The 23,070-nt window shown below is 25.1% G+C and overlaps 5 protein-coding genes across 5 annotated transcripts; 3 read left to right on the top strand and 2 right to left on the bottom strand.

Moving 5' to 3' along the window:
• Positions 1-2,467: 2,467 nt before the first annotated feature.
• Positions 2,468-4,098, top strand: LOC128960320 (proton-associated sugar transporter A-like). Its single transcript, XM_054306392.1, has 3 exons — positions 2,468-3,563; positions 3,649-3,824; positions 3,892-4,098. The coding sequence occupies exons 1-3, from the start codon at positions 2,468-2,470 to the stop codon at positions 4,096-4,098; spliced, it is 1,479 nt and encodes a 492-aa protein (XP_054162367.1).
• Positions 4,099-4,421: 323 nt separating this feature from the next.
• Positions 4,422-5,052, bottom strand: LOC128959911 (DNA polymerase epsilon subunit 3-like). The gene is made up of 2 exons (XM_054305946.1): positions 4,863-5,052; positions 4,422-4,799 (listed from the first exon to the last, which is right to left on the bottom strand). The coding sequence occupies exons 1-2, from the start codon at positions 5,005-5,007 to the stop codon at positions 4,477-4,479; spliced, it is 468 nt and encodes a 155-aa protein (XP_054161921.1). The 5' UTR covers positions 5,008-5,052; the 3' UTR covers positions 4,422-4,476.
• Positions 5,053-7,680: 2,628 nt separating this feature from the next.
• On the top strand, positions 7,681-10,003 carry LOC128960642 (kinesin-like protein KIF3B). Its single transcript, XM_054306771.1, has 3 exons — positions 7,681-7,732; positions 7,808-9,744; positions 9,797-10,003. Exons 1-3 carry the CDS (start codon positions 7,682-7,684, stop codon positions 9,978-9,980), a joined length of 2,172 nt encoding a protein of 723 aa, XP_054162746.1. The 5' UTR covers position 7,681; the 3' UTR covers positions 9,981-10,003.
• Positions 10,004-10,712: 709 nt separating this feature from the next.
• Positions 10,713-21,502, bottom strand: LOC128960608 (centaurin-gamma-1A-like). Its single transcript, XM_054306729.1, has 11 exons — positions 20,881-21,502; positions 14,527-14,585; positions 14,100-14,273; positions 13,796-13,937; positions 13,464-13,598; positions 12,766-13,391; positions 12,416-12,680; positions 11,964-12,329; positions 11,760-11,877; positions 11,330-11,687; positions 10,713-11,157 (listed from the first exon to the last, which is right to left on the bottom strand). Exons 1-11 carry the CDS (start codon positions 21,206-21,208, stop codon positions 10,918-10,920), a joined length of 2,811 nt encoding a protein of 936 aa, XP_054162704.1. The 5' UTR covers positions 21,209-21,502; the 3' UTR covers positions 10,713-10,917.
• Positions 21,503-21,700: 198 nt separating this feature from the next.
• Positions 21,701-22,523, top strand: LOC128959938 (zinc finger protein 830-like). Its single transcript, XM_054305976.1, has 3 exons — positions 21,701-21,851; positions 21,974-22,033; positions 22,095-22,523. Exons 1-3 carry the CDS (start codon positions 21,818-21,820, stop codon positions 22,517-22,519), a joined length of 519 nt encoding a protein of 172 aa, XP_054161951.1. The 5' UTR covers positions 21,701-21,817; the 3' UTR covers positions 22,520-22,523.
• The last annotated feature ends 547 nt before the right edge of the window (positions 22,524-23,070 follow it).

Genomic DNA, 23,070 nt, shown 5'->3' with positions numbered 1-23,070 from the left:
TGATCAATCAATTGATAATTTCATCAATTGATAGCTCTCTCGTTCTTTCATATGAATCATATGATATGATTTTATATTATTATATAAAACATTAGATGTGTATATCGAAAGCTGCATTGCATTGGTTTTCAATAAGTATTAGATCTCTTTCTCAAGAAAATAGTTAATATAAACGCAGAAGCGTTTGTTACTCTAATCCAAGTCATGATTTTTTGATCCATTTTTACCTCATTTTCTAACCAAAGACTACAACTTATCAATTAATTTATTATCACATCTTTTGTGATAATACTTTATATTTGCTTTACATTTGCATACATTATATTTATTTATATCGAAACTATTATCGGTATATAATTATTATAATATTGCAATCGATAATTTAAGTTTAAAAGTATAAAATTTAGACTATTATATTAATAAATATAATGCCAATTAAGTACAGTATTAAATTTCTCAAATATAATACATTTAATGATTAATAATACATTCCTTTCAGTTAATACTTATACAATTATTTTTAATATAATACCTAAATTATCATATCTTAGATATATAAATCACCTCTTAATAAATGCACTCCAATTTAGACTTAAAATTAATTAGCATTTAGTGATCATTATAATAATAGTATTGATACCTAACAAATGTGTTGTGACTTTATAATTATTTTACAAATTGTTTGATTGCATTTGAATACAAAAAGACAATAATTGCAAACTATTTAACAGATGGGTTGATGGGAATCAATAGTGCAATACATAGCACTTCTGACTATTAATTAATAACACAATTATTGTTAGTTAGTTATTATTATTAGTATATTATTCAAAACTTAGTTTTCTGTTGAATGGATTATTTGTGTTTAAAATTATAAAGACATGTCATATACAATCTCTTGTATGTCATACCACTGATGACGATAAAAGCTTTTCCTATTGTCTATCTCTCCCACCTGTGAATAATCTGTGATCTAATCTGAATGCAGTGCAGACATAAACTAATATAATAAAAGACAGTTTTAATGCTTATATTAATAGAAAATTACAAATAATTTTTTTTGTGTTAACTTATATACAATTTATGCAAATAATAATCGGAAAGTATATTTGGGAACATGTCATTTTTTAAAAAACAAATACATGTAATTTACATTTTTTTAGTATTATTATTATTATATACCGAGTTATTTGATTGATTGTATACAGTATATAAAATATAAATATATACATAAGTTTATACAAGAGTTTAACATTTTTGTATATAATTTTGTCGCCAATTCATGTTCTTGTGATCTCCCGGTTTGTTAACTTTTATATAATATACACTTATATTATTTTTATCACAACAATTTGCTTCAAACCTTTTTATTTTATTTTTTCAAATTATGTAAATCATTAATGACTATAGATTAAATTATGATTTTTAAAAATTAAGAAATATTAAAAAATACTTGTATAACATAAACAATTATTTAAGATTTCGATAAAATGTAATGAATGCAATGTTAAACTTTTGATACTAGTTGTCCTAATAATTATTAATTTATTTGTTGATAATATTTGTACTCATTTTATAAAATTACTATTATTTGTAAAAAATCATTTCTTAAAAGACAAGTACAGTATTAATATCTATTATTAATAGATGTACTTTTAAAACAATATATTAATTTTTATAAGCAAATGTAAGTTATATATATATATATATATATTGTCGCGTCTTTAAAATATAATGAATTTAAAGACAAATTTACAACATTATTGCAAAAAAAAGTAAAAGTATTATGCGCTCAATAAAATACAAATATAAATAAAAATAGATAAATTAAAAATTAATTTATATATTTTGATGTTCTTAAAAATAACATAAATAATGTATAAATAATATAATCAAATATAAAAATGAAAATAAAGTAATTATCAATTTTTATATAAATTATTTTAATTGTTATTTATTATATTTGCTAAATATATTTAAATTATTCAATTTATATACCTTTAAAAACAGCATATAATTCAATAGTAATTAATTTTATAAACAAAAATATTGAAAAATACTAATACAAAACTAATTTAATTTGTGATGTATTGTAACAATTAGTTTAGAAAGTAATAATTTAATTAATTATTTGCTTAAATATGTTTAATTCTTAGGAGAATATGTGTCAAAAATAATTGAATGATTAATTAATTATAAGTACAGACATTAATAGCTTAAGAAACCAATTAAGTCAATGAAGTTATACAAAGAGTGACTCTGAGTTGTCTTAAATCGTTAATTCTTGAATTTTGTCACAAAATATTAATAGCAAACATTTGAAGTCATTTAGTTTCATATATCAATCGATGATAATATCTATGTATAAAACTAAATGACTCATTGATTTACTACTGTATTGTTTGACTTGAAGTATCTTCTCTAACATCTAATCGAAAAATAGTAGTAAATATTGTTAAACTTTTCAATGGATCCAAAAGTTTTATCTGAAATATTGAGACCAAAAACACGTAAAGAGTTAATAATGTTAAGCAGTATTGTTTGTGGACTAGAATTTTGTTATTCAGCGGAAACTGCTTTCGTGATCCCGACTTTACTCACGTATGGTATTCCCATCAATAATACAACTATTGTCTGGTGTTTGAGTCCACTTCTTGGATTAATTGTATCTCCATTATTGGGTTCACTGTCTGATTCATGCAAATTATCATACGGTAGGCGCCGACCATTCATTCTTCTCTATAGTTTAGGTATAATATTGGGATTAATATTAGTCCCAAATAGTGATTACATCGCATCAAAAATCTTTAAAAGCAATTACCACTCTTTGTCTGTATTTATGACAATATTTGGCGCAGTTTTACTTGACTTTTGTTGCGACGCCTGTCAGTCCCCGAGTCGTACTCTTCTGTTTGAAGTCACTAATCATAACGATTACGCTATAGGTTTGAGTACTTTTACATTAACGGCTGGATTTGGAGGGGGTATCGGGTATTTGGTTGGTAGTATTGATTGGGAAAATATAAAATTCATTGAAGATATTGTTGGTTCAGATCACAAGCGAATAGTTTTTTTAATTTCAACATTTGCTTTCATCACATGTTTAACTTTAACGCTAACAAGTTTTCAAGAATTACCGTTTAATTTGTTACCATTTTCTCAATTATCCTCAAATAATATAAATTACGAGCAATTGGTTGAAGAATCGCATGAAATGACACCTCTATATAGTTCTGAAGCGCGAAGTGAAGTGATTGAAACAGTTGTGTCATCGACGGCCACATTCAGTGATTATATTTATTCAATAATCCAAATGCCAACCTGTCTTCGTATACTTTGTTTAACAAATCTGTTCAGTTGGATGTCTCTAATATGTTATTCATTATATTTTACTGATTTTGTGGCCCAATCCATATTTAATGGCAACCCAACGGCTCCCTCCAACTCCGAGTCGTATAAATTATATGAAACGGGTGTTAAATTTGGTTGTCTTTGTATGACTTTCTATTCAATGTTTTGTTCGCTTTATTCTTACTATTTTGAAACTCTTCTCAATCTTTTTGGTAAGTTTTTAATTTTTTAATTTTTTTAACTTTCAATTCAAAATTTACTATTTTATTAAATGTTTACTAAACTTTTGGACAATAGGAGCGAAGTTTTTATATATAGGAAGTGGTCTCATATATTCAATAGGAATGTTAGTCATTGCAATTACAAGAAGTAAAATCAGTGCAATTGTACTGTCATTTTGCGCTGGTATTCAATACTCAACATTGTTTACAATGCCATATGTATTGATAGCAAAATATCGATTCCACGAAATGGTATCAATTATTTAATTAATTAATTAAAATCTCAATTTATTGTAAATTAAAATAAATGTATATTTAGTTTTCAGGTGAACCCAAACCAAGAGGATTAGGAACAGACATAGCAGTTGTCGGTTCAATGGTATTCTTGGCTCAATTCATATTGTCTTTATGTATGGGAACTATCATTGATATAGTAGGCAGTCATTCGGCCGCTATTTTTATTGCAAGTTTTTTAAGTGCTTGTAGTGCTGGATGTGCTACTAAAGTCTATTATATCAATCAATAAATTGGCAAATCGTGTCTAATATATATAATCTACTATTATATTACATATTTCTAAATGTTTAAATTGTTAACTAAATATTACTTTATTTATTTAAAACATAATAACTTATACTACTATTTATATCATTCAATAATATTACAGTATGTAATGTATTGTAGTGAATGTTTAATTCAACTTATTTTTACCGTAAATTAATTTTTATTTAATAAAACCTAATAAACGTAGTGTACATTTGAATAAATTAATACATTTAAATAAAGCATTTAAATCTTATTAAATAATAAAAAACATTAAAAATTTATTTAATGTAAATATAAATCATTATTAATATGAATGATATGATTGATATTGTTGTCTGATTGCAAACACGAGTAAAATTTAATCATCACTTTCTTCTTCTTCTTCGTCTTCTTCTTCTTTGTCATCATTTAATTCATCCATTTTTTCCATAACTTTATCACTGTTTGTATTCTTGGATTTGTCTTTATCTTTGTTTTGTTTGCCTTTTTGTAAGCTTTTGTATAACTCTTGTAACTCATCGGTAAACTCATTGAAACCAATTTGATTGATGGCTTCAATGATATCATTTGGTGTCAATGTCTTGCGTTTATGTTCATTGGCTATAGAGTTGGCACAAGTGGTTACATAAAGGATGAATATGGAGGCACTTCTGGATACAGCACTTCTTACATCTTGACTAACTTGGAGTACAAATCAAAGCAAATTCAAGTCAAATGAAGATATAATCAAATGAGTTGTCCTACCGGTCACACCATTAGGCAAACACTCCTTTATGATGGCAGCGATGTTATTGACCGGCATATTGAAGTCGTCGGGCTTTTCGGCCATTTCAGTGATACTTCGGTGACACTCGTCTTCAACACATTGTTTACAAACTTTGAATTTCATTCAATAGGTTTGTCACACAAATCACGTCTCAGTGTCTGAAATGAAGAACAAAACAAATCAAGTGATGAAATGATTGAACAATCATTGTCTAAATGACTCTCTCTCTCTCTCTTCTCTCTCTCTCTTTCTCTCTCTCTCTCTCTCTCTCTCTCTCTCTCTCTCTCTCTCTCTCTCTCTCTCTCTCTCTCTCTCTCTCTATCTCTCTCTCTATCTCTGCAAACAATATATCATACAATTTGTAAGTTATATAAAGTAAACAAAAAACACAAACATTTATCTACTTTTATAAAACTAAACAATGATATAAACAAAACAATTAAAGATTTATGAAATGTGAGAAAATTAATAATTTAATTAATAAATCAAAAAGTTTTGAAAGTTTTTACAAACATAAACACAGATAACATCAATGATATTATATTTAAAAAAGATTTTAAAAAACATAATAATTATTATAAAATTTACATTAATTGTACTTAGAATGACCACACAATTTATTAGTAAACCTGTATAATACTGTAGTATAAAATATATGAATTTCACCTGTATTTACCTGTATTTACCTGTATTTACCTGTATTTACCTGTATTTACCTGTATTTACCTGTATTTACCTGTATTTACCTGTATTTACCTGTATTTACCTGTATTTACCTGTATTTACCTGTATATTAAATATTATATTCCTGTATCTTAACCTACTGTATATTTAAATAACTCTATATATTCGTATATATTTATAATATAAATTAAGAAATATTAAATTTAGTTATTATAATTACATAAAAAGTTTAAAATTAGTTTTTTATTTTGAACATGAACAATTTTATAATTATTTTATAAAATTAAAAAAATTATTTATTTTTATATTTAAACTGTATATTAAAAATACAAGCAATTTTTACTAACAAAATTTAATTCATAGTTATTTTATACTTTTATTGATCAATTAGTTTAACATATTTTTAAACTGTATATTACATTATAGAGGTTAACCCCTTTCCTGTCACTTGTATCAGACCTTACATTTCTGTATAATACAGTCGGCATCTGTATGGGTGGTCAGTCTAATTGTAATACAGTACTAATAAAACACTACTATTTCAGTAAATTTTAGTAATTATATAAATATTATATTATAATAAATAAATTATATAAAAAATAAACATATAATGAACTCCAGATATTCACATATCGTTATAATTAACGATATAATTAATGTTTATAAAACTTTTAAGTTTAACAAATCAATTGGTATTACTTTTATTAACAATAAATTTCTAAACATTGTTTAAATGAATTAACAAAATTAATATATTTTTTAAAAGTTTTAATTAAAGTGCAGCAAATATGTTTTTAGCCAAAGTTACTCATATTAAAAAACAAACAAAAAACAATTGTTTTAATACATCAAATATTTGTCACTTTATATATTTAACACTCTTTATTAAGACTATTCAAAACTATTTAATATTATATTAAACAAAATTTTTCTTTTTTCACAATAATTTAATACCATATGAATAATACAGTTATAAAAAACATATCAGTTTACAGAATCAATACATAGATATAGGAATTTTAGAATTAAATAAATTAGAAAATCACTATAAAATTAAAATATTAAAACATTTATTTCAAATTAAATCTAAGTCTAATACAATTCCTAATAATTGGTTTAATTTATTAATATTTTATAATACAAGTTGTAAATAATCTGTTCAAAGCATATACAGGAATATTATATATAATAAAATTTATTGAATTTGTTGTATAACTAAATGTTTTACAAAAGAAAATTTGAAAAAAGTTAGAAAATAGAAGAAAACAAATGCATATTAAAAATACATTAATTATCTTCAAAACTATCGCTTAATTAATTGACAACTTTTAACAATACAATTGATTTTATATTGATTTGATTGATTAAATTGTTTAAAAAGTTAGAAAAATACGTAAAATGTAAATCATATTGTGTTGTAATAATAAATGTCATATAATTTGCCTACAATTTGATAACAATTTCATAGAAAATGTTTTTAATTAATGAAATCTATTAAATCTATTTGTTTGTTGTGTCAATCAATTGTTTTTGTTTTATATTTATTAGTCATTTTAAATTTTAATTGAAAGAAATTAAAGAAAAAAGTTATGAAAAGTTAACATATGATTGAATTGATATTAAATTGTCTATAAATGTGAGACAATTGTCGAAATAGTGACACAAATGCAGTCAATCAATGAATTTATTGATCGATTCAATGACTTAACTGTTGTCATAACAACCAATGGCTGAGTCAGTGATGTCTCACAAAACACATCGCTATTAATATAATGTTAAGTGAAATACGTTTAATACGTTTAGAACATTAGGTTTAAAGCTATGAATGAATGCATTGAAAACATTATTAATAATTGATTCATATTTTTACACAATTAATGACTCAATTCTCTATTAATTTCATTTAAAATCAATAATTATTTTTATATATTTTTATTATTTAAGTATTAAACCATTTCTCACAATAAAATGCAAACAATTTTATTAATATTTGAATTAAAAATAAAATGAATTAATGAATCTATTAATTAATTTTAAAGACAAAATGTGATAATAATATATTGTCTTTCTATTAATTATTTTATTTTAATTAATGCATTAAAATATACGAAAAATGCCTAAAAGTAGTGAATTTGGTTCCCAATTGTCCATTGGATCCAATTCTGTAAGTATCTTATGTTTGGTCGACTGATAATTCATATCTAACAATATCTAACAATAAATTAATTGATTCATTCAGTCAAAGTCATCCAATAAGAGTGAAAGCGTTAAAGTGATAGTCAGATGCAGACCTATGAGTGATAAAGAGGTAAAGGATGGACACAAACAGATAATAGACATGTATTGCGATCGCGGAGTCATTCAAATTCATAAACCAAATGTCAGTGAAGAAGAAGTGCCGAAGAGTTTTACTTTTGATGCGGTTTATGACTGGAATTCAAATCAAAATGATTTATACGAAGAAATATTTCGACCGCTCGTTGACTCAGTTCTCGAGGGTTTCAACGGAACGGTGTTTGCTTACGGACAGACCGGCACTGGAAAGACATATACTATGGAAGGCGACCCCCAGAGACCCGGAGTTATTCCCAATTCTTTTGAACAAATATTCAATTGTATCGCTCGGTCTCAGAATCAACAATATTTGGTCAGAAGTTCATATCTGGAGATATATCAAGAAGAGATTCGTGATTTACTCGCTAAAGACCAAAGTGTTAGATTTGAACTTAAAGAGAGACCCGATATCGGTGTCTATGTTAAGGATCTTTCGTCATTTGTCTGTAAAAGTATTAAAGAGATCGAACACGTCATGACTTGTGGTCATCAAAACCGTAGTGTCGGCGCAACAAATATGAACGAACACTCGTCCCGATCTCACGCCATATTCATTATAACTATAGAACACACTGAAGAAGGTATTGACGGACAAAATCATATAAGAGTCGGAAAATTAAATTTAGTTGATTTGGCCGGAAGTGAGAGACAGGCCAAGACTGGAACTGTAGGTCAACGACAAAAGGAAGCGATTAAAATAAATTTGTCGTTATCTGCATTGGGAAACGTTATTTCATCGCTTGTCGACGGCAAGAGCACTCACATCCCATACCGAGACTCAAAGTTGACGCGTCTGTTACAAGACTCGTTGGGTGGTAACGCCAAGACTGTAATGGTGGCCAATATAGGTCCGGCCAGTTATAACTATGAGGAAACGTTAACTACACTCAGATATGCAAATCGGGCCAAAAATATTAAGAACAATCCGCGAGTTAATGAAGACCCGAAGGATGCTTTGCTTAAAGAATTTCAATCAGAAATCGTAAGACTTAAACAACAACTTCTCGATAGAAGAAAACAAAAAGAAAATCGATTGTCAAATGGCATTAATATCGAAGAACAGGTGATCCACGAGTCTAAAGAAATTCAACCCATCGATACAGAAGCTGTTGAAAAACTTCAGACAAAGATTAAAGCAATGGAAAGCAAACTATTAGTCGGCGGCAAAAACATTGTCGATCACACAAATGAACAACAAATACAATTAGAAATTAAAAACAAAGAATTAATTGAACAAAAAAAACGTGAGCGACAAATGTTACAGAAATTAGAAGAACAAGAAGAATCTACTTTCGAATATAGAGAAACATTCACTTCATTACAACAAGAAGTCGAAATTAAAAGACGAAAACTTAAGAAATTAGTATCAAAGTTGCAATCAGTGAAGACTGAGATCATGGATGTCCAGGAGTCCAATGCACGCGAACGACGAGAATTGGAACAAATGCAAAATGATTTGATGAAAGAACTTAAATTAAAATATATTATTATTGATAACTTCATACCAATTGAGGAAAAGAACAAATTGTTGAGTCATATTGTTTTTGATGAAGAAGAAGATGACTGGAAGATCAAAAAGAGTTGCAATAATACCGACGGTTCTTATCTATGCAAACGTCCCAACTCTTGCTTTGCATTTCGTTATCCAACTTCAGAATTTGCACGAATGGCACAAGAAGTTGGTTCTGGTTTGAGATACCGGTGCGAAAATATAATGGATTGTGAACTTGAATTAAGTAGTCGTATGACTAAAGATTACACGGCTCCCCGTTTGTCACCACGAGTTAGGGCAGCCCTAGAAAATGCACTCAAACGTGAAGATGATATTGACGTTGAAATCAGGTATTATAATGTTTGTTATGTATTATTGTTTGAAATATTCTTTTATTATTAGTTCAATACCTGCGCCGACATCACGAAAAAAAGGGAAGAAAAAGGAGACAAACGGAAATGTTTTGCGTCCTTTGACTGCCTTTAAGATATCAAATCGAAATGAATCTCGAAATTTATCGGAACGGCCGGACACTGCCGGTGCCAATCAGTCCTATCCAACGGCCAGAGGACTCATTCGCAAATAAATTCATTCAATTATTTTGTTTCATTTGAATTCATTGTTTCGTTAATATTCATCTCTACATTGATTTGTTATATAAAATACATTTTGCATATCATTGTGTCATCTATTTTGTGAATGAATGCAGTGTCTGGCAGTCATCAGATTCATTGATCAAACATTTAAGTCGATCATTGTTTAGATTTGTTTTAATTTTTCATCAAAATTTTTATTTATTATTAATTATAACAATTAGGTCCATTTTATATTTAATTAAATGTAATTTTATTTTATTTTTAAATAATTAATTTTGTAATTATGATTATTAATAAATAAATTGTTTAACAATATAATGGTTTTTAAAGATTATTAGACTTAATTTAGAAAAACAAAATTAGTTAATAACAACTATTCAAATGAATTAATCATTCAAATGTTATTTTATTTTATATTACAATTTAAATGCAACTCTTATTGCATAAAATGTATTGTATTATAGTTTATTGTCAGTATTTTGAATACAGTATAAATTAATTAAACAATAATAATAAAAATAATAACTATATATATATATATATAATTATTTTACGAAAAATATCAAACCATAAAAATGATTATGGTGAAATATATATTACTTAAATATTAATAATTATATTAACAAAAAAAATAGTTGCGATTACGTTAATACTACTATATTTAAAATATTTATACAAAAACTCATATTAATGTAAAAAGTGTGCGAAAACTAATATTACAATATATATAAATCACATATAAATAATTTATTATAAGTTATTGTCGATTGAATTTTTAATTGAATAACAATTAGTACGGAGAGTTGTGTACTAACATATAATAACATTAACTACTGATAATAGGTATTAATAGTGGAGTTCAACATTACAATAGCTATAAATACGGTAATTGACATATGTTTATAAAATAAATAAAATCATATCAAACTATATAATACTGGCCGGCAATCTGTCTAATGCCTCACAAGTGGTAGCCTTAGCTGTCAGTAAAGTCAAACTATCTCTGCGTTTGGCAAGAGATGAGCTGTTATTTGTTGAACTGATGGCTTGCATTTCGGTACAACCATTCTGTACGAGCAGTTCTGCCACTTCCTTATGACCCGATGTCTTGGCGTAAAACAATGCAGTCTTGCCGTCTGAATCAATAGCTTTGACATTTGGGTTATGCTGTCAATTGAATAATACAATATAATATATATATATATATATATATATATATAATTAATAAATACATCTTATCAATGATATTATATAACATAAAAATTAATATCAAATAACTAATAATACTTTATGTACCGTACGTTAAATGATTAAATAATAATAAAATAGTAATACAAACCCAAAGTAACAGTTGGATGACAGCCAATGATCCGCGATTTGCAGCCAAATGTAAAGGTGTCTTAACTTCTCGCGTATAAAATGATATATTTTGATCTTTCGTTGAAAAATGAGCCAAAATTAAGGACAACTGTTTTATGTCGGATTTGAGGACTGCATCGACCAGTTGTTGTTCAATACGAGTCACGTCAGTAATTGGGGCCAAAAAGTCCTTTAACTCATACTTGACTCGAATCCATCGCTCTTTCTCTTCACGACTTGAATTAGGTGTGGGTTTCGCTCGGTTTCTGAGATCATATTCCCAAATAGTATTGACTGTTGTATTGCCTAAAGCCATCATAACAGCAATATGTCCGGCACTGCATTCAATGATCACATAAATATAACATTAATAATCAAATTGATAGTTCTCAACACTAAAGATAGCTTACGGCCAGTCATCCAAACAAAGTGATCTAACTTTGGAGATATGAGTCCCCAAATTGCGATGAATACCTGAACATTCAATACATATGAGTGCACCTAAATTTAGTGATGTCCAATCAGGATCTGAAATTTTAAATGTAATTTTCATATTAAGTTTAATCTACTTATATATAAATAAATTTTGATATATATATATATATGTATATTACTGGGAGAATCGCAATCAACACAATATTTATTTCCGGGAACCGTTCGTATTGATTGAATGGCCGATTCATCTACTGAAGAGCCGTTCTTTAATTTTGATTTTTCACTCTCAAGATTCTGCAAACTAGAGAGGATCTGTTGTTCAATAGCAGTGACCCAACTGTCCCTATCTTCAGAACTATTGGCCTCAAAATACCAGTGTTTGTTTTCTAGAGACACAATTGTAAATTCATAACTATCCGAGTCATCCGCTAAATCACTATTTTTATGTCCACCACTTTTGGCTTTACGGTTGCGCTTCTTTACACTCGAAAGATCTGACTTAGGGTTTGTTATAGGCATTAATTTCTGGTCGATATTACTATTACCTAAAATAGTTATAATTCATATTATTATTATTTAATTAAATTAATAATAAATTAAAATAATTATAAAAAAGAAATTTTAAAGAAACCTAAATTCATAGAATTGAGATCTGAAATAATGTCATTATTAGGAGAAACTATGGGTTGAGTAGATCGCGATCCTCTAGGCTTTTGACCGGGAATTTTGACAGTTATGTGCTTTAATGGAATATCCTTTCCGTGAATATCTTCCATATAGTCATGAAGTGTTGGGTGATATGTAAGTCTGCCATCAGTGGTAAGTGTCACATATTTTTTCTTCCAATCCTTATTTAAAGTTTTAATACTTTTCTTGTAAAGATATCCTTGTTTTAACTGTTCCATAATGAATATAAACAATAATATAAACAATAATATAAACAATAATATAAACAATAAGTGCATTTCAATGAAGACTGACCGGAATGGTCCGACCGCTGCCGAGTTCACTAATTTTGTACTTGTCTTCCAAATGTTTTTTATTACTTAAGGGTGGAAATAGATTAGAGCGTCGCCTCGTCTTTCGGGTAGTGGTTGGCGTAGAGCTAGGAGTCGGCAAATCTTTGGTATCTTTTTGAACACTTAACTGATTGCTTGACTGTTCAGCTAATGTTTTGTGAACAATGAGTGCAGCTTTTGATGAATCAGTTGTTTTTAAATCGTTTCTTTTATGAGGCAGTGGTACCAAATCAGATACAATTTTCTGATTTGTTATTATATTATTATTTTTGTTGTTTTTGCTATTATTATTATTATTATTATTATTTAAATGTATTTTGTTTTGACTATTATTTAGTTGAGTTGTCAATTGCTTGACTTGTGGAGTTGAGATTATATTAGGAGGATTAGTATGAATTGGTGATGTTTTAACAGATTTAAAAAGTGTATTATTATTATTAATAATGCCATTTGATGCTTCAGATGAGGCAACAGTTGAGTTTATGGGGAACTGGCGATAAAAGCCTAAACAACTGGGAGTATTTGGTCTGGAATTTGTTATTATGTGTTGAGAATCATTAACTTTATTTTGAATAATCCTCTGACAAGCTATCAATAAGGGAGACAAATGTGTAAATTAAAGCTATTTGTTTGCATCAAATTACTGCTGCTGTCGTATACCGTCATAAAACACTTTCTCAACATTGAGTCCATATGTAGCACACGTCTCATAATAGGAACACCTCTTGAGATCGGCGGCCAGTTTTCGGGCTCTATTGTCATCAATTAATCGAGGATTGCTTTCACTAATAGCATCTGATATGAGACAACAATAGTTAATACAAAACATTCAAATAATGTCATTAATGGTTCAAAAAATCTTTTTTTTTTTGGATGAGTCATCAAAATATAATTACAGTGTTTATAAGATTAATGTTTAGTTTAATGATTATGAGTTCCCTTCAGTTAAAAACTTAGTTATACTTATAGTTAAATACTTTGACGATTCATACCTTGAGTGCCGACGAGAAATATGGGAATGTCTGATGAATTTCTGTAGTGAAACATCTTTTGGTAATAATTATGTATTGTATTAAATGAAGTCTCATTTTCAAGACTAAACACAAATATGACGGCATCGACCCAACAACTGAACTGTAAAACAAATTTAATAATACAATTGTTATATCTATTCAACACTGAAATTCATATTATTTAGACAACAAATTTAATAATAACCAAAAATAAATTAAATAAATTATTATATCTTAACAGAATTGATTGATATATGTTGTTAATAAAAAAATGACACCAAACCTGCATCTCAGGTGGTCCTCCCTCATCGCGAATCAACAAAAGATGGCTGTGACCATCAATTATCACTTCTTTCTTGAATCTTCCGCCTTCGGGGGACTCATCCTGAAGGTATGAGCCGGTTAGGTATCGGTGTACGAGCGCTGATTTACCACTTGTTAAACAACCAACAATACCCTAAATTATAATTATATTCTTACAGTTAATTTGATAATTTTCAAAATTAATTATAACAATAAAGTTATTTTAGTTGTAATAATGAGTTGAAAATGTAAAACTCATTAATAATAAGCTTTACTACATTCATCTCAGATAATATACATTTTTATTGGCAACAAAGTATTGAATTACAATTTTGACAAACTTTGCATTCAAGCAAGTGTTGCTCTAATCATAGTTTTTATAATCAAATTAATCTTAAAATAATTACCAGACGTAAGTCGGGAACGGCTCGACTTAATGTCCACTCTTGACTGTTCACAAAAGAGTCTGCAAATAAACAAATATTTATTATTTATTTTATTCATAACATAAATCATTGTTAAAACATAAATAATCACTAAATATAACCATTTAATTGATTTAAATTTTAAAGAGTCATTATGCATATCAATTATATTGTAAGATTTCATTAAAATATAACTCTCATGTGATACAGTATTTAAATTTATAAATTTAATTAAAATATTACAAATAATAACTACAAACAAATGGTATCAAATGTGTAAACATAATACGGACCGGAAAGCGTAAATTTTTTCCTTTTTGAGAGCCGTAGTGACCGTCGGCCAACTGAGAAAGCAGTGGCCAATATTGGCATTGTTTTGTATTAAAATATTTCACTTAATTTTGTCATAAATAAGTTTTTGAAACACTTAGTTTGCAATAAAATAAAGTTATGCATCTTTTAATAAAAAATACTATAAATCTTGAAATATGTTTATATTCAATAACTTTTCATTTTAAACTTAAGTGTATTTATTAAAAAACAAATAAAAATTCACTTTTTGATAACTGCACCGTTGAGATGTAAATTAAATAATGTATTGATTATAACACTTTCGTTCATTGGTGCAAATATGACTACTCTGAAAATTATATATACAATCTATATATATAACAATGATTTACTTTAAAGTTTTGTTTATAAATTAGATATTATTATTGTATTAACATTTGAGTGGTTATGACTTTGAAAATAACTTATTACACATAATTTGGATTTGAGTATAAAAATTGTCTTCAATTTTCAAGTAAATAAAATACATTTTTGATGAATTCATTTTCTACGAGAACACACACTGATGTATAAATTAATTAAATACAATATTTTTAAAAAATAGTTAAATAATGTAATTTTGTAAATATAAGAAAAGTATTAAAATCAATAATACTTAATATTAAAAGTATTTCTTTTTATTTCACAAATATTGTGTATATGAAAGAAACAAACAAAAAGTTATATAACCACTGGTTATGTTATGTGGTGTTTAAGTAATATAAAGTAGTGGTGGGATGTTTAGTGAACCACGAATTCAATGAAAATGTTAGGTTTGCAGTGAGTCAGCCCTTAGTAGTGCTGACACTGGTATCATGAGATCGGGCCCTCCTATGCCTGTCTGTGTATTAATAGTGAGAACCTATCATTTTAATAAACAAAACGCCTTAAGACATGTGAACCAAAACTTGCATTTTTCAATAAAACTCGAGTTAATCATAAGTAGCATCACTTAAAGTATACATTAACTATGAAAACAACGAAGTAAAACAAAAAATTCATACAATTGGTCATTAGATAGACTTATAAAATGGATATTTGCCATAAAGTTTGACAATTGTTTCGCTCAATTGGATCTCTTCAGAAACAATGAGTCCTAACACATAGACATCAGTGTAAAGCTATTGCAAAGTCCCTCTCATTCATAGATATTATATAAATTAAAATACAAATATGAATCATCAATACAATACCTACGCTATTGACAATAGATTATTATACAACAGGATTATCGGATCAATGGTTTTAGTATTGATATCATCAAAATAATAACAATTTGTGATATCTAAAAATAAAATATATATTATTATCACAATATTATTTTAATGTATAACATAATGATGATTCATAACATGTGCAAATTGTTCATTTTCAATAATATAAAATATTACTGTATTTGCAAACCACTAAACATATGAAAAATGTATTAATACACAGTAAATAAGCAAATTAATCAATAGATGCTATTCTTATTTACACAATCAAATATTTACTATATTATATAAAACGTGTCTATAAACAACCATATATTTAACAAAGTAACAAATATTATATATATATATATATTGTTTATTTAATTAAAATTAGCGAATTGTGGTTTTAAGATAAAAAAGAATTACATTAATTTAGAGTACATTTTATTAAATCAATAGTATTTTTGAATGTATCGGTAATTTTATGTCATTATTTCTATTATTTGAAACATTAATTACATATAAAAAATGAATAGTAATTGTTAATTGTTTGATAAAATAAAACAACCTGGAACATTTCACGCAATTAGAAATATAACAAATATATATATACTATTTTATATAATAATGAATTCAATGTATAAATAAATAGAGAGCAACCTATTTAATAGTTTTAATAGAGCTATTAGTTGATCGATTAAAGCATATATGGGGTCATTAATGGCATATAAATAAATATAATTTAAGTCACGATATGTTTAGACATTTGTCAACAATTTCATTGAATCAAAATTGCGTTATATTGACATCACCTGCCATTTGTTCAGACAAAATGCATACCATTTCCGTCCACTCTTTACTATTATAATATAATATATAAAATATCATATATAGTAAAAATCCGTTATATTTTATAATTTATATATTTATATGCTATTATAGGCAACAATGAGGGGACCGAAGGGCAGCCAAAAGGTGTTTCATTAGGACTGCGTTCAATCATTTGTTAAGTTTGCCTTATAATTAAAGTTTGCAATTATTATCATAACAATTAAAATTTGCTTTAATTACATTTACAAATTTCGATGATATTACTCATGTGAAAACCATTCATATTTTTATTTTGTTCATTCATATTATGTTTATTAATACATTTAAAATGCTATTAATATAATTTTTTAAATTCTAGATAATACTTTCAAGTAGAGCAAAATAATGTTATAAAATATTAAATTTAAGTATAATTGTTACCAAATTGATATCAAATACTGTACTAAATAACAGACTAAAGTGATAGTTAATAATTGTAAATACAGTACTCTATATTAATTACTATATGCAATCAAGTAAGTAGTTTTGTAATACATTAAGTTTGTATAATTCATAAATATTTTTAGTAATATCTTTGTGTGAAAAGAAAAATCATATCTAAACTAAAGATTATTTAAAAAGCATGTATTTTGTTAAACAAGTGTAAACATAACTCATTTTTTTATAATGACAGCTGTCATGTGTTATTTACTGTCTTTATTTGGTTATACAAACTATTTTAATATTAATCCATTTATAAGAATAAATTCTTTATTTAATATAGTATATTAAAATCAATAATTTGTATATACAATAATTAATTATAATAAACTACCAGTATAATATTTTACTAAAAACATATAAAATAAGTTTATAAAATTTATGTATCAATGAATGTGTTAAAGATGTGTGTACATTATAGCCTAAATTAAAATAATAAAAATGGTATTAAAAATTTAAATTATTAAAAAACTATTAGTTTTTATACAATTTATATAATAAGACAATAATAATTTCAAATTAATACTTCGCTGAATTAGGATAACACTAAATTGTGAATTAAATTTAAAGTAAATTAAATTAATTGAATTTGAATTAAATATAAACATTTGAATATTATAAATTATTAAACAGTTTAAATTGAATAAATGTAATCTAACCCATAACAACTACCAATATAAACAAATATTTCTATACAAACAATATGCAATTAAAAAATACTTTAAAAATGATAAATTGGCTCTAATTTAAAAAACAATTTTAATTTAAAAAAAACACTTCAAAATTATTTATATCAAAATGATGTTTGACTAATACACAACAAAGACATTATACTTATAATGATAAAATCAAATTGATTCAAATGTAAAGTTTACTCAAATCTAATAAATTATATTAATAAACTTTTAATTATATTTGAAAAAAATTGCAATACATTCACATACAAAATAATAATTATTAAATTAAATAATTTAGTATAGTACATAACTAAATATAGAAATAAATGTACTAATTATTTGTAGAAATAGGTTTATTTTTATTATTTAATTTGATATATATTTAAGTTAAATGCTAAATTGAATTGCAAATTATTTGTGACTAAATTTATAAGTTTATCTTTTTTTTAGGTAAAAACTTATCACTGTTTAATTGTAATAAATTTATATCCACTTATACATTAATAAAACTAAATATATTTTGAAATTTTATTAAATTATATCAAATAACAATACTAAACAACATATAAAAAATATTTTACAATATGTTTCGAATATTATAATATATTATTATTTGAGTTAATAATTAAATATATTATAATCTAAATAGATATTTGATAATTTGATTTGTCTATTATATTAATGTAATACACAAAACCAATAAAGTATATAAAAAATAAAATGAATTATTTTGTTTTTAAAATGTTTTATCATATTATTATTTGTAACATAATCTAATATTTATGATATTGGTAATTTAACATGTTACATTTTAATAATAAACATATTTTTTATTAATAATGATATATAATTATTTTACAATTGCTTTATTACTATTAAGTTTTATAGACTATAATATAGTAATAGATATTACAATTTATTGTTTGTAATCATTATAAACGCGTATTGTACTGTATAATCAATTTTTAGTAAAACATTAATTAATTATTATATCTTATAATAAAAATAATATCAATATATAAAGTTGTTTTTTATATCGATTGTTATAAATAAAATAAATGGTTATATTTTTTAAGAATTGAGTAAAATTTATTATATAAAATGCAATATAAGAAAAGATAATAAATCATAAAACATTATTATAAATCAAATGAGTGATTATAACTGTTATAAATTTTATATATCTGATATCACATTAAAAATTCATATTTAGTTTTTAAACGTTTTATATACAGTAGAATATAATTTATAGTAATTATTAGTGTCTTGGTTTCAAACTAAAAAACTATTGTCTGATTAATGATTAACTGAGACTTAGTATGTTTACCGAACATAACAAGTGGACGCTATTCCCGAAATTTTATTATAACTATTAATAACTGTTTGATTAATTAGCAACTATTTTAATGATTTTGAAAAATATAAACATAAAACTAAAATATTGCACAATTTAAATGTAAAAATACTAAATATTAGTTACAAAAATTATATAAAATTCAAATTTATATTAATTTTTGATTCAAAACAATAGAAAAAATTATCATATTTTTGTACATTCTTATTGTAAATATGCTGAAAACAAGTGAATCATAAAAAATAATTTGCAAATATTTAAAAATAAATAAATAACTATTTGGTTTTTTAGCTATTTTAACTATTAATAATTATTTGATACACTTTAAATAATTATTAATCAATACTTTTATGACTTTTATAATTACTAATTATTAAATAATATACAGTTTAAGAATAATATATAATTTAAGACAAGTTTGATCATCACTTAAAAATGTCTTATTTTTAGTAGACAAATGCAAGACTGTATGTTACAAATGTATAACAATTTAATATTACAACCTATACTGTAATAAAGCAATTAATAAATGAATGAAAATCAAATTATAAATGAAAATTGGGATAAAGTTTGTGTTAATTATATTATTGTGTGTATATATATATATTGTATATATAAATAAATATAATTGATTGATTAATTGTGACATTTGAATGTGATTTATGTAAATGATATTAATCATCAATTAATGATTGCTTTAATTTGTCACAATTATTACTGCAAACCAATATTGTCAGTCTATAACTCCAAAAATTATATCACAACTATTTAAAGACTTATAAAATAATTGATTGATATAATGTACATATTTTTCAAAATATATGATAATAAATTTATCTAATTTTATATTTTGAAAATTTTCAATTATTTAACAATTAAAACTGATATTGTTATTTTATCAATTACAGTATATAATAATACATTATTATAATATGAAAGAAAATTATATTTAAAATGATTTATAGTAATAAAAATGTAATTTTATATTTAAGTTTAATGTATAGTCTATTATTAGTCATAATATAAATCCAGTTATGAAAGACCAGGTTTTCTTAAACATAATCAATCAATCATTAATACATTTTATCAATGTTTGTTAAAACAACAATTTTTATCATTTGTAAACCAAAACTTGTAATTTATAGCTTATATCATAAGTAATATTAAAGTAACGTTTATTTAAAAAATACTAAATATACGGTATTTATATCTATTTAAAACGATAAAAACAATACATTATTTTAGTTTATCAATAAAAACAAACATCTGTTTCATGAAAAACATTAGACATGTATTTAATGGCTTATTTGTATTAAATTTATAACTGTATTTAATTGTATTAAATCAAAAATGATATTAAATATAATATTATAATACATTAATTAAAAGCAGTTATTATAATTAACTTATTATAAAATATATAATAAATTTAATAACAAAATAAAGAAATAAAATACTAAAACAAACATACCTTCAATACAGACGACGTGTTCCCGTATTTGTTGTGCCAAAAGTGGATCAGATATGAGATCCAAGAGGTCATAGATGGCATAAATGGATGGATGAACTGATTCAAACCTCTGGATCTCTTGTCTTATTGATAGACAATTGTTATAAAAGCTTTGGTTGACTGAAATGTTGGTCACATTATTATTGCTACAACTGGTGCTGTTTGTGGCCGTAGTTGTGGTCATCGACTCACTAGTGGTCACAGATGTTAGCGGTTGTGACTCGTGTTTCATCTCATCATTGGTTTGATGTCTGATCCGTGATTGAAGTCCACTCATCTCATTCTTCATTCATTTGGTCCCAAAATTACCAATTATTACACTAATTGCTTATATCATATGATATTTTATTTTTATGTTAAAGTTGTCATCATTTATACTGTAGTTATAACTATCACTTGTATATCATTATATCATTTAAATTAATTGCAATTATTTTAAACATTTTCAACCCTTTAGTTGTCATTAATTAATAAAAAATCAAAGCAAACAATAATTAAATCAATGAATTAAACATTTAATGAGTCTTTCAATAAGTAATTAAATCAATGAAAACATTAAAACACACAAACATTTGACTCAAATATTAATAGTGATTATGAAATGTTTGAATAAATGTTTACATTTATTGCCATTAATTCAGTTATTTGATTGACTTATCGTTTCAAACAAATTACGTCAACTAATACTATATATAATATTAATAATGCATTTCAATAATAATAGACTCTATTTATGATATATTTAGTGAAAGTTATTATTAATATAATATAATACAGTAATAGTGTTGTATTGAAAACATTGATTCAATCATTCAATGATTAAGACATGATTTGAGAGTCATTTTACTGCTGAAGACAACACATCTGACCATTTGGTGCTTTGAATCGGTTGTCAACTATGTCTTTGTCTTCATCTGCAGACATAATGTCCGGTCAGTTGCTATGTTTAGTCAATATATTAATAAATGATTGTCTGATCTAATGATTAACTCACTTCTTGACATACAAATGGGTGATAATTTGATTTGACTGATGATATCAATTGTTTTTATAGCCAAAAGAAATAGAAGTAAAGATGAAGATGAAAGCAATTCATCCAAACGACTCAAACCCGGTATTTATGACAAATTGTTTCAATCAAATGGTTAATTGACTGACTTTTTCTCAATCATTAGATAATAGTTTGAATAAATCTGACGATAGCTTTGAAAAAACAAATTCAATACCGAAAGGCTTTTTTGATGATCCAGTTATGGACGCAAAAGCACGTAAAGTAGTGTTTAAGGATCCTATAGATGAACAATGGGAACAATTTCAGAAAGTGATTGCTGAAGAAACTCATGTTTCCCAAAATATTATCGAAGAAGATATCGAAGAATTACAAATTGATAGAAATATTGAAGAAATTGAAGAACAGATCGCAAATTGGCATAAAGTTAACGAAATGCAGAAAAGAGCCGAACAAATACATAATCATTTGATTGATAATAAAGACAACATTAAACGAGAAGAAGTCACTGATTCTGATTCAGATATCGATGAACAAGAACTCAATGTTTTTTCTAATTGGAGGTCAAGGAAAGCTCTTAATCACAATTAAGAAATTTTAATTATTATATCATAATATGTATGTAAATAAAATTAATTAAATCATTTAAATAATTTATGTCATTATTTATTTTTTTTAATTCTTAATTACCGTTTGTTCATTAATATAGAAATAAATTATGAAAATTAAATTTCAACTCTAAATGCTATAAAATTATTTAATATAATGTAATATACGGTACAATAATTTTAAAATATTACTCTAGTTTAGACTAAATTTTTGTTAATAAAATTATTTGACGGATTAATTATTTAATTTATACTTACCGTAGGATAATCTTCTATAGTATATACAGTATAATAAAATATATTACAGTATAATATACTGAGTGTATATAATAATTAAGTTATTCATAAAGAATACTATTCTTTAAGTTTATTAACTATATTATGAATATATGAAAATCTTATCACAAATTATAATGAATTATCGATTTTCTCTATAGTCTATACTAAAACCAAAATATTATAATATAACACTTTATTTTAATTATTTATAATAAAATATAAATTTATTTACGATAATTATCATTGCTTACTTAA

This window comes from Oppia nitens, unplaced genomic scaffold (genome assembly GCF_028296485.1).
Source record: "Oppia nitens isolate AA-2021 unplaced genomic scaffold, nextdenovo-longstitch-racon4-pilon3 scaffold4_pilon_pilon_pilon, whole genome shotgun sequence".
Taxonomy (NCBI): Eukaryota; Metazoa; Arthropoda; class Arachnida; order Sarcoptiformes; family Oppiidae; genus Oppia; species Oppia nitens.
Note: the sequence above shows the minus strand (reverse complement) of the source record. Positions and strands in the feature narration are given on the sequence as shown.